Below are 17,555 nucleotides of genomic sequence, written 5' to 3'. Positions count from 1 at the left end.
ACAAGATCCCCCTAGGTACAGTATGGAAAGAAAACTGTAGCATAGCAAAATAGAAGCCAGCCCGTTTTAGAGATTGTCACACCAATATTTAGCTTGAACCCTCCCTCTCCTTCCCAAATTAGCATCCAGAGTTTAAAAAACATTTTTAAAAATGTTCTTCTAATTCATGCAAGGACCAAAGAACCAAGAGAAAAAAATTCTCAAGACTAAATACTATACATTTTATTTCCTCTCAAATTGACGGTTTCTGCCATTACAATTTTTGGTAGGTTACGGTACTTGGTTTCCTTTTAAGTGTATTATTAGGTGACAAAAGATAACCGGTCCATTTGTTAGTTTAATAAACATTTATTCCTTTAGTCGAACCACCTCCACACATAAAGTTAGGTATGGTTTAGGATCTCTTTCTGAGTGAACAAAATTCAGATCTCAAGGGGTTTTAAGCTGGTTTTCTGGAAATCACCTCAGCCTTAAACCCTTGAAAAAAAATAAAAACTGGTTCGAAGACAACCAGCGATTAGATTTTGAAATCATACTAGATTAAATCAGCAAACTTAGAACTGGGGCAATTCCTCTTTATTTGCTACACACTCAAGCTCACCCTGGGAAACAAACTTCATCTACTGGAAGACAAGAATGTGGTATGCTTAACATCAAGCTGGGCATAAATGATGGCTTGGCGAGTTTATGGAATGACAAGGATTTTGAGGGGTTAGAGCAAAGATGAGAAGTGACTGTGGACAACACATTAAGGATGAGATTGTAAACTATAAACTTGTACTGACACCAACTACAGGACTTTTCTCAGTAGCCTGTGGGAGTGGGTAAGGTGGGTTAACCCAAGAGAACATACTTTGCTAATGGGTTCAAAATGGTCACGAACACCAATTAACACCATTTAAATGATAAAGCATTTAAAACTGATCTAAGCCAACTTTTTTACCCTCACACTTAAAAAGGTTATGATGGCCACCAGTTTCCCAATCCTAGCATTAGATGGGTTACTAGCTTACAAATCTCAAGGTAAAGTCTTCTCATTTACCCAATGCTCAATTTCCATCAGTTTTAATGTAAATCAGCGTAAATACCATTACTGACTGCTTTGTAGGAAATTCAGTATTCTACAGATCCCATGGAGTCATGGAATAGAACCAGGACCTCCACCTTTTATGTGATACTCACTCAATGGTACTGTGTAGACCAAGGCAATTTTGCTTTGGTTAAACAGGATTTATTTTCATTTCTAAGAGAATCCTCTTGCAACAGGTTTATTCAATTCACCTAAAAATGGTGGCATTTTTAACTATTCTTTCAGAAGCAGCAGTTATGTGAATCGGATATTGGACTCAACCTAAAAATGTGGTTCCCAGTTAACATTTTTCTGCATATCATCACGATAAAAGATTAGGATATTCTTCACGTTTCCAAGCAAAATCCAATTTAAAAAGCTTGTTCTTACCACCCCCTAAGAACAAACATTTGAGAGTAAACCAGCAGAGCATAACATCACCCCAATGAAGCTGTAGGTTTCATTACATGCACCAACAAATCTACATGGCTAGCTTCTGCATTCCACTTTTACAGAATTTATTTTACACCTATTATACCAAACAGCATTTAAACACTGACATATAAACTCCCTAATAAGATAAAGCAAAAGACACAAGTGTTTATCTTATTAGAAACAAGATACACCATCACTTATAGTCTTCAAACATTATTGCACTTTAACTTTCATAATTTGACAATGCATTCATGGAACAATCTGCAGACAACTAATTTTAACAGACAAATTAAAGAACACTTTTAAGCAGACATGACTGTCCTAAATTGTTTATTAGGTAAGAATTTTACAAACATTACTTGTATTAACGGTAACGGTGGAGCTGGAGAGTATTGCGTCTTCTCCAAGCCGCACGGCGAGAACCACCAATAGTGTGGTGGAACTTGTGACCCTTCCCGAGGCCACGGCTCTTGCGGCCTGCAGATGTCAGCCCTCGCATCTCCCTGTGCTTGTGGACTGGTTTGGTGATCCACTGGGTGTCGGGGTTTCTTCTGATAGCTTTATGGAATGGATCGATAAGGATAACCTCAAAGAATTTGTATGTGGAATCTTCGCCAACCCAGTAAGAATTCAAGACTCTCAGAGCCCCACAGTGGCGTCCAGCTCGCTCCTAGAATAGGAAAAAAAGACCCAAGGTCAGCCTTCCATTTCCCATAGTAGGAAATTAGGAAGAAGTTTCTTTAATTTACACACTAGACAAAGGCATAGGCCGCTCACTTAAGCAGTCAAGTATTTTACTAAGCATCTCCCCAGAGGCTAGGACCCAAAGTATAAGGAAGACTTACTAAAATAACCCATGTAAACATTCTTAAGATTTGAAACTGTTGTCTATTATCCCCCTCTCCGATACATGGCCAAGAAAATTTAGGAACCTTATCTTTTCCTAACACAACTGAGGGATCAGCAAACCTTTCATGTGAAACTTAATATTTAGCCTATTATTTTAGGCTTCGCAGGCCACAATGGTCTCTTGAGTGTAGGTCGTTTTTGCCTTTTCTTTTAAAAACAAAAATAAAACATTTTTAGCTTACAGAGGGCAACAAGGCCCTTGTTAGGTCAACCTCTGGGACAGAGTACAGCTTCATTTACTAACCGAGAAAGACAACTTATGACCAGAACATAGAAAATTAGCCATATCAATAAATGCACAGCTTATACACATCTGGGAAATGTGCTCTTTAAGACAAAAGTTTACCGCCCTTCAAAAGCTCAGGTTCCAAGGTTCACGCTAATCATAAAACACTTTCCGTTATACACAAAGACAGGTTAGTAACAAAGACTCTTGGGACAGCAACACTTTACCAAGACTGAAGTAAAAATCACAAACTGCGTTTTAAACACAGCGGGGCTCAAGTTATCAGAGTCCTTCACTATCTCCAGGTGATCGATACAACTGCTACTGAAAGATCCACTTACCTCTGCAACAGACTGGAGGCTTCGGGCAAACTTCAGCTGGTTGACACCGTGATGGACAGGCTTGCCATAGGTAGCACCCTTAGGAACTGGGCGTTTGCGGCCACCACGTCGCACACGAATCCGATATATGACATAACCTGTAAAAACAAATTTACAGTGGCCTTGTAAAAGACGTAAGAATGGAAGACTCCATGACTTGCCACTAAATGCTGCAACATCAAATATATTTCAGATCATAAGCCGCATATGTATCCGATGAAAGTAAAACAAATACCCATCTAAGACTTATTCTAAAAATGAACACATTCCAGGGTTTTTCAAAGTACTCTACGTTGATGGCACAGGGAGATTAACTTCTCATTCCCACTTTATGCTGTTGTTTTGCTTCAGTCCAGATTTACAGATTTGTAATCTAAGACACTCTCGCGACTCTGTCCAGGGTTTACCCCTCAGCAACTTCCGGGCTTTTTGCTAAGCCGAAGGCAGTTACCAACAAAGCCTTAAGTGATGGAAGGCACTGGGGCATATACCTCTAACTACCGGTTTCTAGAATTTCCCCAAGAACAAACTTTATTTAAGCATCCACGCAGAGTCCGCTCACCTTGCTTGGCCTTGTAACCCAGTCTGCGCGCTTTATCGGGCCGGGTTGGGCGGGGGGCCCTGTGGAGCGCAGAAAGCTGGCGATACTGCCAGCAGCGCACCCTGAGAAGAAAGCGCATTACGTCGGACTGCTTCTTCCTCCATAGCTCCTGGATGTACTTGTAAGCGCCCATCTTGGCTTACCTTTGAACTAAAAAACATCATGCATTTAAAATACGGCAAGATTGCGTCCATCTTAGTTCCCCACCGGCCAGAAGGAAACCACGGAGGCTGAAAATGGCTATGCAAGAAATGCAAAGGCTAGCCAGCCCAACCCCCACTTCCGCGCTCAAGGCAAGCAGCGCTGTCACCTCTGCGACCCCAGCACGGAGCAGCGCAGAGAGGTAATCGGTACATTTTTGTTGGACACATGAATGGCATTAGACTTGGGCATTGATGGGGGCTGAGGGCTGCGGCAGGCGGCGTCCCCGAGGGCTTGGCCTGCAAAGCGAGCTCGCAGACACGACAGGGAAAGTGCTACAGCCGCTGCCTCCAAGGTTAACTCTTGAGGAAAAAACCCTTACTCCACCCAACCCGCAGGCCTCGCTTTAAGACCCTCTAGGCCCGGCCTCCCATCCCTCAGCCCCATGCTTCCTTTCCCTTCACGCTCCAGGCCCCGCTCGAATTCGCGCCGCCATCACATCATCGCCCCAGCCCATTCCGGGGGCCGCCTCTCCACGCCCGCGCAGCCCCGCATCCTGATCAAACTCGCGCCACACAGAAGACAGGAGGAGCTCCGAGGACGCAGGGTCCCCGAGTCTGGATGGCCGAGTCGAAGGGAGATCAGCGGCGGATGAAAGAGCGAATACCACCAACACAGCCTACCTGATGGCTGCCGCCAGACGGAAAGGAAAGAGCCTTTCTCCCACAGTCCTTTTTGGGCTCCTCCCCCACATCGGCGAGCCTCTTTCCGGTGAAAAGCCGTGGCCTTATGGGACATGTAGTTCCGGCAGCGAGCCTAGTGGGCGGAGTTCGGTCGGGATTGGGCGCAGCCTCCCCTATTGTCCCGCCCCTTGTGCCTCAGGGTTTGAGTTTGAGAGGCAGGGGCAGCTCAAAGGGCGAGAGTGGGTGGCTGGGCCTCTGCCGGCGAGCGTCCGTGACCGTGCTGCAGCCGGGAGGAGGCAAGTTGGGGGCGGGGCTCTGGTGGCCGAAGCCAGTGGTGGAGCCGCGCTGTCCGAGCGCCGCTGCTTTTGGAGTCTGCGGAGGTGTACAGGTCTGTGCCTTGAGGTCCGAGCGACCGCCTCACGCACCGTAGCCTTTCCACTTGAGATCCGGGGCGAGTTCCCCAGTGCGGCGCTGTCCGTGCCCTTTTTCCCTCTAGCCTGAGCCCCGAGGCTGTGTGACAGACCCTCGCGGCGCTGCCCGAGGCTCTGTGGCAGACCCCCACGACGCTGCCCCAGCCACCAAATAAGACGTTCGGGGTGTCAGGGCTTCGCGGGTGGGGGCGCGCGTCTCGCCTTCCGGCCTCAGCCTCCGCAGGCCCCGGTTCGGAGGGATTTTGCCCTAAAGACGGTGGGAGGGTGGGGAACTGGGGGGCTAGGGAGGGGAGCACGGACGGCTGGGCGCCTTTCCATGACCGTGCCTTTCCTCTGTACCGACTTTCTCCCAGATTTGCTACGTCAGAATCATAGTTTTTATAGAAAGGCAAAATATTTATTTGCCAAGACCTGCTTGGCAGGTGCGAGCGTTTCGGGAAGAAATGCCGAGAAAAATGCATTTTGCTGCGTTCTTTGTTGAAAAATTGTTTACCAGTTTTTTGCGTCTCCAGAATATTTTCATTTTTGATGCAGTCACGTAGTTTACCTTTTAATACCTGTTTGGGTTATTTCCCCCCCCCCCCTTATTGCCTTTTTGTTTGTTTGTTTATTAATCGTAGCTTTACCATTCCAAGAATCCTCACATGGATCATTGATTCAGTCAGCAAATATTGATGAAGTGGTTAATACGTGCCAGGTAGTGTCCCATCTTCTGGGGATGCAGCAGTAGTCAACGTGAAAATTCTAGCTTTCTTGGAAATGGGCAATCAACGTAAATCAGATATGTATTATATTCGGTGCTAAGTACTAAAGAAACATTTAAGGGAGGGAAGGGATAGGAAGTGTGGGCGTCAAAATTTTTGGAAGGAATATTCAGGATAAGTCTTCCTGAGAAATAACATTTGGGAAAAAAGACCTGAAGGATGTAAGCCTTAGAGATGTGGGGACTGATTTTAGTCAAAAGGAAAAGTGCCGGAGGCTAGAGCATGCCTGGATTCATACAAAAACAGCAATCTGCCACAAGGGAAACTAGCCTATGATGTGAGATGAAGGTTCTTAGGAGGACTTTGGGTTTTCACACTGTCTGAATTCAAAAACTATTGGAAGATTTTAAGTTTATTCATCTCCACACCCAATATGGGGCTGGAACTCAGGAGCTGAAGATGAAGTCACCTGTTCTTTTGACTGAGCCAGCCAGGCACCCAAAAACTATTGGAAGATTTCAAGCAGACGGGTGACCTCTTGTGATTTACATTTTTTAAAGGATTATTTGGATTGCAGCTCTGAGGCCAAAAGAGGGGAAAAAGTTGAAGCAGAGAGACTAGGAGGTTGTATTAGTTTCCTTGTGCTAATTACAGAAAATATACTGGCTAAGACAACACAAATTTGTTCTCTTACACAGGTCAGATATCTCCCTAGGCTAAAATCAGATGGCTGCGTTCCTTTTATGTATTTTTTTAAGTTCATTTATTTATTTTGAAAGGGCGTGGACGAATGGGGGAGGGCAGAGAGTGAGGACAAAAGAGAATCCCAGGCAGGCTCCACACTGTTGGCACAGAGCCAATGCAGGGGCTCAGTCGCCCCTGGGCTCTGTCTCACAACCCCTTGAGATTATGACCTGAGCTGAGATCAAGAGTCAGGGTTTAAGGGACTGAGCCACCCAGGTGCCCTGCTGTGTTCCTTTTAGAGAAACTAGGGGAGAATCCATTTGCCGAAGCTTTCCAGTTTTTACAGGCCACCTGCATTCTTTGGCTCCTGACCCCTTCATTTTCAAAGCCAGCAGGATAGAATCTTCATATCTTTTTTTTTTTTTAATTTTTTTAACGTTTTATTTATTTTTGAGACAGGGAGAGACAGAACATGAACAGGGGAGGGTCAGAGAGAGGGAGACACAGAACCTGAAACAGGCTCCAGGCTCTGAGCTGTCAGCACAGAGCCCGACTCGGGGCTGGAACTCACGGACCGCGAGATCATGACCTGAGCCGAATTCGGCCGCTTAACCGGCTGAGCCACCCAGGCGCCCCTAGAATCTTCGTATCTTTGTTTCTCTCTGACAAACTTCTCTCCCTGTTAAAAGACACATGTGATTATACTGGGTCCACCTAGATAATTCCGGATAATCTCCCATTTTGAGGCTCTTAATTTAATCACAGCCACAAAGTACCTTCTACTGTGTAAAATAAAATACTCGCAGGTGTTGGGGATTATGACATAGGCATCATTGAGAGACCAGGTAAGGGAAGATAGTGCCTCTGACCACTGGATGTGTTTCAAAGGTAGAGGATTTACTGATGGAGCAGATGTGGGGTGTGAGAAAAATGAGTCAAGAATGACAGATTATAAGGGCCTGGGTGGCTCATTAGTTAAGCATCTGACCTTGGCTCAGGTCGTGATCTCACGGTTGCTGGGTTTGAGCCCAGCTTTAGGCTCTCTGCTGAGAGTGAGGAGCCGGCTTGGGATTCTCTTTTTCTCTCTCTTCCCCCCCCCCCCATCTCTCTGCCCCTTAATGACATGTACTTTCTCTCTCTCTCTCTCTAAAAAAAAAAAAAAAAGAATGATTATAAAAAATTTTAATTAAAAAATAAAAAAGGGCTCAGTCTGTAGAGCATGTGACCCTTGATCTCCTGGTCATGAATTTGAGTGCCATGTTAGACTACAAAGTTGGTTGAATTATTTGGAAAGAAGTTCTGGCAATGCGAATAATCGCTAATTTCTTAATTAGCTTTTGCAGTTTTGTTTCTTAATTTGTTTCCTAGCAGTTTTGCAAGATTTGGACTGGTATTTTCCAATTGATTTTGAGATTCCTGAGGGCAGGTATCATTTCTGGTTTTGCCCCCTAGTTTGTCCCTCATGCCTGGCATTTTGGTAAGACTTCAGTAAATATTTACTGAGTGAATAAAAGAATGGAAGGCTGGAATCTGCTTATTATATTTTATTTGCAATATTGTTTACAAAACTTTAATGTATGTTTATGTGAAATGCTTTCATATGTGGGTAAGTAAAAGTGTTGCACACAGTACATGATGTTTGCATAGATAAATAAATAAATACACAGTGTAGATGCTTTCCCTACATGAAGCTTCATAATATGATCTATAACATCTATGATCTTGTTTCAGTATTAATATTATTTTGGTAGCATGAAAAAACTTGTGTTTTACTTACAAAAGTAGAATGATTTCCCTAGAAAAACGCAAGTACTGACAGTTTGGGGCAGTGGTTTCTGACAGCTCTTTAAAGGGAATATTGACCAAGCTCAGTGTTTTACACAGGAATGGATCAGGTCATGTTTTTATTCTCTAGCAACATTATTGATTAGCCTGGAAAGCAAAGCAATATGTAGTTAAGACTGCATTGAATTTTCCCTGTTAAGCATGTTCTCTCCAGTCATTTGTATCAGATGAAGATGAATAGGTCACAGACTGAATTTTATTGTCCAGCAGTTACTTAGGGTGTGGACTGTACCAAGTAGTTCTAACTAGTGCTTTTGTACTAATCTCAGTGTTAATAATCTCAGATGCAGTTTCTGGGTAAGCAATTTCTGCTGTCATAGCTTCAGAGTGTTGAAAGGAACCTTAATGGTCATCCATCTACTCTGGAGCCTTTCAAACACTTGAAAGCTATATTTACAAAGGAGGCTTGGCCACCCCCAGGATCTATTCATGTGATTTACTGCCCATTCAGGGTACTGCAGATGACCTCCTTTTTGTGTTGGAAGGAAATGGTGCATATTTATTATGTTTGGGAATTGTGATACATTATAATACTTAAAGAGCTAAGCTGCTAGTAGTTTTTCATTTGTAAATCTGAGTATATAAAAGTGTGAGAACCACTTCCATACATGTAATGTAAGTCCCCACCATCGTGATCATATATAGAAAATCGTTTTTGTGTGAATGTTTAATGTTACTTGTTCAAAGCCTTACATTAAATACTAATGTTATTTTGTTTTATAAATTCATACTTGATGGTAGCAGGTCACTTGAAGAACTTAGAATGTTTCAGCTATGCTTTGATTAATGACATCTATTCTTTCATCTTTATTTTGTTTTTCATGGTATGGTATATTTAACATGGTTTACTCTGTTTTATCTTGTTTCCTTCCTTGGAAAATATCTTAAAATCCATACCTAGTGTTTGAGTAACCTCTATTCAGTTATTTGTACTGTTTGCCCTTGATGGAGATTCTCTGATATACCTAAACAACTTCCCCAGTTTATTTATACACACACACACACACACACACACACACACACACAGAGAAATTCAAACTAATGGGTATTTTTAACACACTTCATCCATTAATCCTAATATCAATGAGTGATGAAAGTACAATTGTAGTATGCCACTTTTAAAGCAGATATATTGGGGCACCTGGGTGGCTCAGTCACTTAAGTGTCTGAATTTGGCTCACATCATGATCTCCTGGTTCTTGAGTTTGAGCACCTCGTGGGGCTCTGTGCTGACAGCTCAGAGTCTGGAGCCTGCTTCAGATTCTGTGTCTCCCTCTCTCTTTCTGCCCCTCCCCCGCTAATGCTCTTTTTCTCTCTCAAAAATAAACATTAAAAAAAATTAAAGCAGATATATTAAAACCACTTCCAAAGACTGATATATTTAATTTCTGAATTTCTCAGGATTCTGTTGGTTTCAGCATTTTCCCAGTTTGATACAGTCCCCAGAACTTGGATTAGCCTCCATTTTACGGAGTGTGTGTGTTGTGGGGGGGATGGGTGGGGAGGTCTGTTGCTATTAATAATTTTTTTTTCCTTTTAACTGCCTGGTTCACTTAACTACAGTATGTACCTGCCTTTTTAAACAACTTGTATTTGTTTGAAGATTGATATAATGTGTGGTAAAGGGACATTTTCATATTGAACAGGAAGAGGAGAGAAGGTAAGTATTGGTATTTAGAAATTCTGCTGGGACTGAGACATTTTTAGAGGAAGAGAAATAATAATAGAAAAATTAGAATTTAGATTCCAACAGCAACCTTTTCTGACAACAGAATTGTTGTAGAGATACTGCCATCATTTTTCTTATCCTCTGTCAGATTTATTTTTTATCCTTTTGGTGACATGTGGTCAAGTGGCAACTCCCTTTAAATTTTCACTATTATCACTAAAAACCTTTTTTAAAAAACGTTAAAGATTCAGTGGCATCATAACTTAGAGGAGACCACAATATACAGAAAGTGTAGAATCCTATGATAAATGAGATGATATTAGATTAATCATAAATTTAGAGGTATGTGTAAAAAATGTTTTACAATAGGCCATAGTTGCTGACCTAGGAGATACCTACTGTAGATGATCTATATTACACAAAGCTCTCCAATTACAAATAAAGGCTGAGAATTTTTCTATTGCAGTTTTGTTGAAAACATATTTATAAAAAAGAGGGGCGTCTGGCTGACTACCTTGGTAGAGCATGCAGTTCTTGATCTTGGGCTGTTAAATTCAAGCCCCACGTCAGACTCTGCACTGACAGCACGGAGTCTGCTTGGGATTCTCTGTGTCCTTCTCTCTTTGTCCCTCCCCCTCTCATCTCCCCCCTCCCCCAAAAATAAACATTAAAAAAAAAAGTCCCTTAAGAGACATAGTTCTTGTGGAAACAAGTGATAAATATTCTTGGGAAGATTTGGAAGGATCCCAAGCATGCCACCTAGGAAATAACGGTTGCATTGCATAAGTGATGATTATTTCTCTACCAGTAAAATGTAATGGACTGCTCTGGAAATGAGTGCTGTGTTATTACAGTGCTACAATAATCGTAGCATTAAAATTGTTCCTGTCAGCAGATTAGTGTCGTGGCTGATTTGGGTCATAAAGTATTATAGACCTGAGAAAATAGAGAAGAGTTATAGGAAGTTCATTTGTTGCTTAATATTTGTTGCTTAATATTGTGTTGGTAAAACACAACAACAACACACACACACACACACACACACACACACACACGCACGATAGTGATGCGCAACACACATGCACACGCAGAAAGGTACCTGGCAACCCTTTGAATGCTCACCTGTACTTTCTTGGCGTAGTTGTTTCTGCCTTGAAGGAGTCGTGGCATCCCTTTTAGTCTGAGTTACTGCATGTTCTGTACTTCTTAACAAGAGAATTGGGGGAAATAAGGTGGTGGAGATGGCAGAAGGCAGTGTGGAAATTTTAATTCCTTTCTCAAGTTACTCTGTTGTATTCAGTGAACTTTTTTTTTCCCTTTCTGCCCTGGCTTCTGATGCCTTGACTTCTGGGAAATCAAAGTTTTGAGGAGAATGAAGAAAATATTACCTGGTCTTGCTGTTCCTTGGATATGTTAAGAAGCTAGCAGAAAGGAGTTTTCATTTTCTTTCTGGTTTAAAGTGCCCGAGCAATTTTTCTAGCATTAAGAAGTGTGACTCAAAAAGTAGTATGACCAAGTGGCTACCAGAATCCAGTTTCTCACTCTCTTCATAAAAATTGATGAACTTAATAGCATTAATGTTTCTCTAAAAAATTAGGATCATTCTCTATCCAAATTTTTGTCTTCATGTCTCCTTAAAGTTTTGCTTAAATGTTGATTTTTCCAGGTAAATCTTGATGAGCAGGAAGTATCTTTCAAGAACTGGTTTCATCTAGGATTTGACTCAGATTCCTGTAGACATAATCAATGTTGAAGTATTCTTTGTATAAAATGTGGGTTTTTAAAAAAATAAACATGTATTTATATCTATATGTATTCTTGTGTTTATCTAGATTAGCTCTGCAAAAATATTTAAGAAACTGGTAACTGATTGTTCTAAAGGAGCAAATGGCAGACTAGGAGTGGGGTTTGGAAGCATATGCTTTACTGTATATATATGTATATTTTTATTTTTGAAATTCCCCCCTCTGTATGTATGACTTATTTAAACATAGAAAAAGGTTGATTTGAACAGTATACAGTTTCACAGATCTTCTCTTCTCTTCACAGTGACATCCTGAGAGAAGATGGGAAAGGGCTGCAAGGTTGTGGTTTGTGGCTTGTTATCTGTGGGGAAAACAGCAATTTTGGAGCAGCTCCTTTATGGGAATCATACTATTGGTAAGACTTTTTTTGTCTGGTTTCTCTGTAGGTTCTTGGAACTGCTCGGTGTCTTTTGTTGGTCATGCTAACCTAAAGGTGCATGATGGTACACGAAAGTGAGGTGTAATCCAGAAGGACGTAAAGGGTAGTAGAAGTCAACAGAGATTGAAAGCCAGGGGAATGGGGGGAAATAGGGGAGAGAAAAAAAATCTTAGTTATTGAAATTCAAGAGTATTTACTGTAAGTTACAACAGGTAAGAAAACAAATGTGTGTGTGTGTAACCTTTTATATATGTGGTTTCCTGTGTATTTACGTAATGAATAGTTGTCTCAGAGTCATAGAATCACTGACTTGAGAATAGACTGATCTCTCATTCAGGTTTCAGACATGACTTCCCAGTACTGTTGTGTAAGTTGTAAAAATGGGAGAAATAGCTGTTTGCTCTAATGTGACCTAATTTTGTGAATTGGGTTATGTCATTCATTTATGTATTCATTGAGTTAAATGATTACTAAATACGGCTGTGATGAGGCTTTGTGAGGGTACAGAGGTGAAAAGGATAGTATCCCTGGCTTTTTTTATTTCATTTTTTATTTTAATTAAAAAACCTTTTTTTTAATTTAGACAGCAAGCACATGCAAACAGGGGAGGGCGGGGAGAGAGAGAGAGAGAAAGAAAGAGAATCTTAAACAGGCTCCACACTCAGAGCCTGATGTGGGGCTCAATTCCACAACCCTGGGATCATGACCTGAGTTGAAATTGAGAGTTGGACACTCAACCAACTGAGCCCCCCAGGTGCCCCAGAGCACATTTCTATCGTACTTTTATTAACCATTTTGATGAGCTCTGCTTCTCTTCTACCTTCCCAAAATAATATTTAACAATTTTGGTTTTATTATGATGCTGGTGCCAGTAGTTCTGAAACCCTTTGGTTTCAGAATTTCTCCTGCCACAAATGCTGCACTATTGAGTCTTAATATTTTACCTCCTGATTCTAATTTATGCCTGTGCCAAAATAAATTATGCCTGTGCCAAAATCCCTTGACCCTCTTAAAACCCCAAACAGGGGGCATCTGGGTGACTCGGTTGAGCGTCCGACTTCGGCTCAGGTCATGATCTTACAGTTCGTGAGTTCCAGCCCCGCGTCAGACTCTGTGCTGACAGCTCAGAGCCTGGAGCCTGTTTCAGATTCTGTGTCTCCCTCTCTCTCTGCCCCTCCCCTGTTCACACCCTGTCTCTGTCTCAAGAATAAATAAACATTAAAAAAAAAAAAAAAAAAAACCAAGCAGGTTTTGTTTAGGTTTTATTGTTCAATATTTTTACTGTGTTAGAAATAAAACTGAGAAATTTTTAAATTTCTTAGATAATACATTTATTACATGCTAAGATAACATTTTTATGAAAAATTATATTTCAAAAATTTGGTGTGAGGATGAGCATTGATTTACATTTTTTTTAAAATTTTTTTTAACGTTTATTTTTGACACACAGAGAGAGCATGAACGGGGGGAGGGTCAGAGAGAGAGGGAGACACAGAAGCAGAAGCAAGCTCCAGGTTCCGAGCTGTCAGCACAGAGCCTGACGCGGGGCTCGAACTCACGGACCATGAGATCACGACCTAAGCTGAAGTCGGATGCTTAACCGACTGAGCCACCCAGGCGCCCCTGATTTACATTTTTTGAAAATCTAATGTCCAGCTTACTAGAAGGCAGCTGGATTATGTCTACTAGCTTTTGTATTTAATCAGTTGTGGTATGTTTTTTTTTAGTTGAAATATATGAAGAAAACCTGGCCTCATACAGATAAATCATTTGAAGAGGTAGTATGTTAATAGCCTTTCCAGATTATCGTGGATATTCTTTTTTGGTATTTCACTAAAACTCAACACGTGGTGGTTACTCAAAGGTTGTTGGCGATGTGGAATCTGAAACCACATCAGTGAACTATCCCCACTCTTACATTAAAATCTCATTGATCTATCTTGGACTATGAATAGAATTAAAAAAATTTTTTTTTAATGTTTTTATTATTTTTGAGACAGAGAGCATGAGCCAGGGAGGGGCAGAGAGAGAGGGAGACACAGAATCCGAAGCAGGCTGCAGCAGCACAGGGCCTGCCGTGGGGGCTCACAGACTGTGAGATCATGACCTGAGCTGACGTCGGACAGTTAACCGACTGAGCCACCCAGGCACCCCAATGAATGGGATTTTTACCCAACAGTGGTTTTTTAACGTCATAAATGGGCCATTTGAAAAATGCTGGCTGACTGAGATAAGCGGATCTTCCAGGTAACATTTATTAATATCATCACCAGTCTTATCAGTACTGGGAAGCTACTGAGTTCATGGGGATAGATACAGTTCTTATTTTCACTTTCTTGAAAGCTCACATTTCATCATTGACAACAAATAGTGTCAGTTATTTTCCTTGAACACCATAGGCTCCCTTAATTCATTTTTTTAATTATTAAAAAAAATGTTTATTTTGGGGGGCAGGGGTAGAGACAGAGAGAGAGAGAGAGAGAGAGAGAGAGAGAGAGAGAATCCCAAGCAGGCTCCATCCTGTCAGTGCAGAGCCTGACTTGGGGCTTGAACCCGAGCTGAAATCAAGAGTCAGTCACTCAACCTGAGCCACCCAGGTGCCCCTTCCTTAATTCATTTTTGAGAAAATGTCTATTAAATACCCCCAAATAACATAGTTTTCCTGTCATTCCTTCTTCTTCTTCTTTCCTCTTATTCTTCTTGTTCTTCTTCTTCTTCTTTTATTTAAGAGAGAGAGCACACGAGCAGGGGAGAGGGGCAGAGAGAGAGAGAGAGAGAGCGCAAGAATCTTAAGCAGGCTCCACGCACAGAGCCTCATGCAGGGCTCAGTCCCAGGACCCTGGGATCATGACCTTAGCCAAAATCAAGAGTCAGTTGCTTAACTAACTGAGCCACCCTGGTGCCCCTGTCATTTCGTCTTTAAAAAAAAAAAAAAAAAAAAAAAAAGGTGGCTACTTCAGTTTGCAGCTCAAACCCAAGAGCTTTTCCTCCAGACAATTACCACAATTCATTATGCAGAAATACTTTATGCACACTCCCCTTAATCACATGGAATATTAAAAAATGTAAGTATGTATACTCAAGGATTGAGATTTAATAAAGTCAGTAATTTTTAATGCTTCATGAAAGGCATTCGTAAGTGAAATTGGCTTTTTTTTTCCAAAGTGCAAATGTGGTGAAAAATACAACTAATACAGTTGGTGCTCTTCCTTGATTTGTATTAAGGTGCCAGCAGTTTTATCTACCATTGCTTTTGCATCATCAGTGCAAATGTCAACACAGTGGAAAAGAAAAATGTCTTAGATCATTATGAAAATAGTTTTGCCCACATGGATTCCCTGAAAGGAGACATCAAGTGATCTTTAGACCATAGTTCAAGAGCTGCTGGCACATGTAAATATTCTTAGCTGAGCAATGTTCTGTACTATGATTGTTTCTTTTCTTTGTTTTTGTTATTCTGGAGGCTAATATTTGCTTTGTTGTTTCTTTAGTTTTGTTTATACTTTTTGCTAATTCTTCTACATGTATACATATTTCTCAGTTTTTACAAAGTCAGCTATACCAGATATTCTCTTTTTTTTCCCCTTGGCCATATCCTTCCAGGAGCTAGTGATCCTCTTATCCAGGCCTATTACACAGCTATCACTGTGGAGCTTTTCTTTCCTTTCTTTCTTCCTTGGGTTTGAGTTCCTGTTTCTTAGGTATCTTGTCATCTTCTTTGGGTTTATGCCATTTTGGTGAAGCATATCTTCCAGGACTTTTTATGGGTTTTAGAGGTTGTACAAAGGAATGGAGCATCGGGTCATGACAGCCCTTAAAATGCCCTCTATGCCTGGTACATGGTAGTAATCCTGGGGCTTCTGAATAATGATATTTACTGTTGTCCGTGTGATTTCCTGTACCTCTCTGTTAGGGTCTGTTTTCTAGATCTGATGTCTTCCTCTTTATGATTATGCGCTAATGTTGATGGAAAGCCTCTTCAAATAGTTACCTGAGGAAACATACATGATACATTTTTTTAGTCTTCATATGTTTGAAAATGCCTTTTAGTCTCAAAATTATAATTTTGATGGATATAGAATTCCAAACTGAGAATAATTTCCATTCAGAATTTTGCAAGCATTGCTCCATTATCATCTTTCTTCTTTTATTATAAAATTCATCATACACATAGAACAATTCATAAAACATATGTATGGCTTAATAATTATAAAACCAATCTTTGTAATTTCCATGCAGGTCAAAAAGTAGAATATTGAGGCACTTCAGTAGCTGCCCATGTTTCTCTCTCCAGTCACAACTCAGCCCTTCCCTTGACTTTTGGTTAATCGTTTCCTTATTTTCTTTATAGTTTTTCCACCTATATATGTATCACTAAGTGATATAGTTTATTTTTGCCAGTTGTTTACTTTGTCAGTGGAATCATACTGTATACAATTCTTCAGTTTTTGTCTTCTTTTGCTCAGCGTTATATTTGTAAGATACATCCGTACTGTTGTAGGTAGCTGTAGTTTAAACTTCATAAATTATGGTATTTTATTATATGAGCATCCCTAAATTTATCTCTTCTATTTTGGTGAACATTTTGATTAATTCTAGTTTGGGGCTATTAGAAATAATGCTATTATAAACAGTCTGGTACACTTATCCCAGCTATTATATAGATAGTTCCTGGCTTATATATGTAGGAGTGAAATTGCTGGTTCATAGAAGATGTGTGTTTTCAATTTTACCAGATTCTCTTCTTGCTTCCAGTGTTGCTTTTGAGAAGCTGGGAGCCATTGTGATTCTTGACGCTTTGGATGTGGAAGCTTTTGTGGCCCCTTTTTTGTGTTGTGAAATTCACAGTAGTGTATCAAATTACCTTTCACCAATGGTACTGGGCACTCAGTGGGTACTTGCAACATGGAAATGGATGTTCTTAAGTTCTGAATTATTTTTGGAGGCTTTCCCTCCTCTATGTATTTGTTCTCTTTTCTGGAACTCTCTTTTGGATGCTGGACCTTCCGGACTAGTTCTCTAACTTTTAAGTTTCTCTTCTGTCTTCCATCTCTCAATATTTTGTTTCACTTTTTGAATATTCCTCATCTTTATATTGCAGCCCTTCTGTGGAATTTGCACTTCTTAGAATCCTGTTCTTATTTCATGGATGCCCTGTCTTATCCCTTTTAGTAAATACTGGGTAGTGTTTTTGTTTTCTTTGCATAGTCTTTTCCCTCTAAGGTGTTCTTCTTTCTTTCTTTCTTTCTTTCTTTTTCTTTCTTTCTTTCTTTCTTTCTTTCTTTTTGTTTACTTTTGAGAAAGAGAAAGAAAACACTCAAAAGTTGGGGAGTGGCAGAGAGAGAGGGAAACACAGAATCTGAAGCAGGCTCTAGGTTCCCAGCTGTCAGCACAGAGCCCAACACAGGGCTTGAACCCGCAAACCAAGATCATGACCTAAGCCACAGTCAGACACCCAACACCCAGGCACCCCTAGGGCGCTCTTTTCTGATTTTTGGTCTTTTTTTCCTGGAGTGTCTGGTAATTCTTGGTTATCTGCTCTTAATTAAGAATGGAGAACTAAAAAGCTAAATGAAAGCTCTAAGTGTGTGGAT

General features: G+C 40.9%; 2 protein-coding genes across 12 annotated transcripts in view; one reads left to right on the top strand and one right to left on the bottom strand.

Annotated features, from left to right (window-relative positions):
* Positions 1-200: 200 nt before the first annotated feature.
* Positions 201-4,552, bottom strand: RPL15 (ribosomal protein L15). Its single transcript, XM_007097471.3, has 4 exons — positions 4,445-4,552; positions 3,582-3,770; positions 2,981-3,117; positions 201-2,174 (listed from the first exon to the last, which is right to left on the bottom strand). The coding sequence occupies exons 2-4, from the start codon at positions 3,751-3,753 to the stop codon at positions 1,869-1,871; spliced, it is 615 nt and encodes a 204-aa protein (XP_007097533.1). The 5' UTR covers positions 3,754-3,770; positions 4,445-4,552; the 3' UTR covers positions 201-1,868.
* NKIRAS1 (NFKB inhibitor interacting Ras like 1) overlaps positions 4,548-17,555 on the top strand; it is a 45,506-nt gene continuing 32,498 nt past the window's right edge. For 6 of the 11 annotated variants that reach the window (XM_042957129.1, XM_042957127.1, XM_042957126.1 and 3 more), the window contains exons 1-2: positions 4,548-4,832; positions 11,827-11,937. In XM_042957129.1, coding sequence (XP_042813063.1) covers positions 11,844-11,937 — 94 coding nt within the window. In that variant the 5' untranslated portion in view covers positions 4,548-4,832; positions 11,827-11,843. Of the gene's footprint in view, positions 4,833-5,026; positions 5,105-5,572; positions 5,648-11,221; positions 11,550-11,826; positions 11,938-17,555 lie in introns of those variants that run through there. The other 5 variants (XM_015544423.2, XM_007097474.3, XM_042957124.1 and 2 more) reach the window with 5 other exon arrangements.

This window comes from Panthera tigris, chromosome C2, assembly GCF_018350195.1.
Source record: "Panthera tigris isolate Pti1 chromosome C2, P.tigris_Pti1_mat1.1, whole genome shotgun sequence".
Lineage (NCBI taxonomy): Eukaryota > Metazoa > Chordata > Mammalia > Carnivora > Felidae > Panthera > Panthera tigris.
Note: the sequence above shows the minus strand (reverse complement) of the source record. Positions and strands in the feature narration are given on the sequence as shown.

Bases quoted from the DNA above. Each gene is read 5' to 3' on its own strand.
- RPL15 (XM_007097471.3), bottom strand. From the start codon at position 3,753: ATGGGCGCTTACAAGTACATCCAGGAGCTATGGAGGAAGAAGCAGTCC. The intron at 3,118-3,581 runs GTGAGCGGACTC...TTGTTTTTACAG, and splicing joins GGGTTACAAGGCCAAGCAAG to GTTATGTCATATATCGGATT. The intron at 2,175-2,980 runs GTAAGTGGATCT...TTCCTATTCTAG, and splicing joins GCCTCCAGTCTGTTGCAGAG to GAGCGAGCTGGACGCCACTG.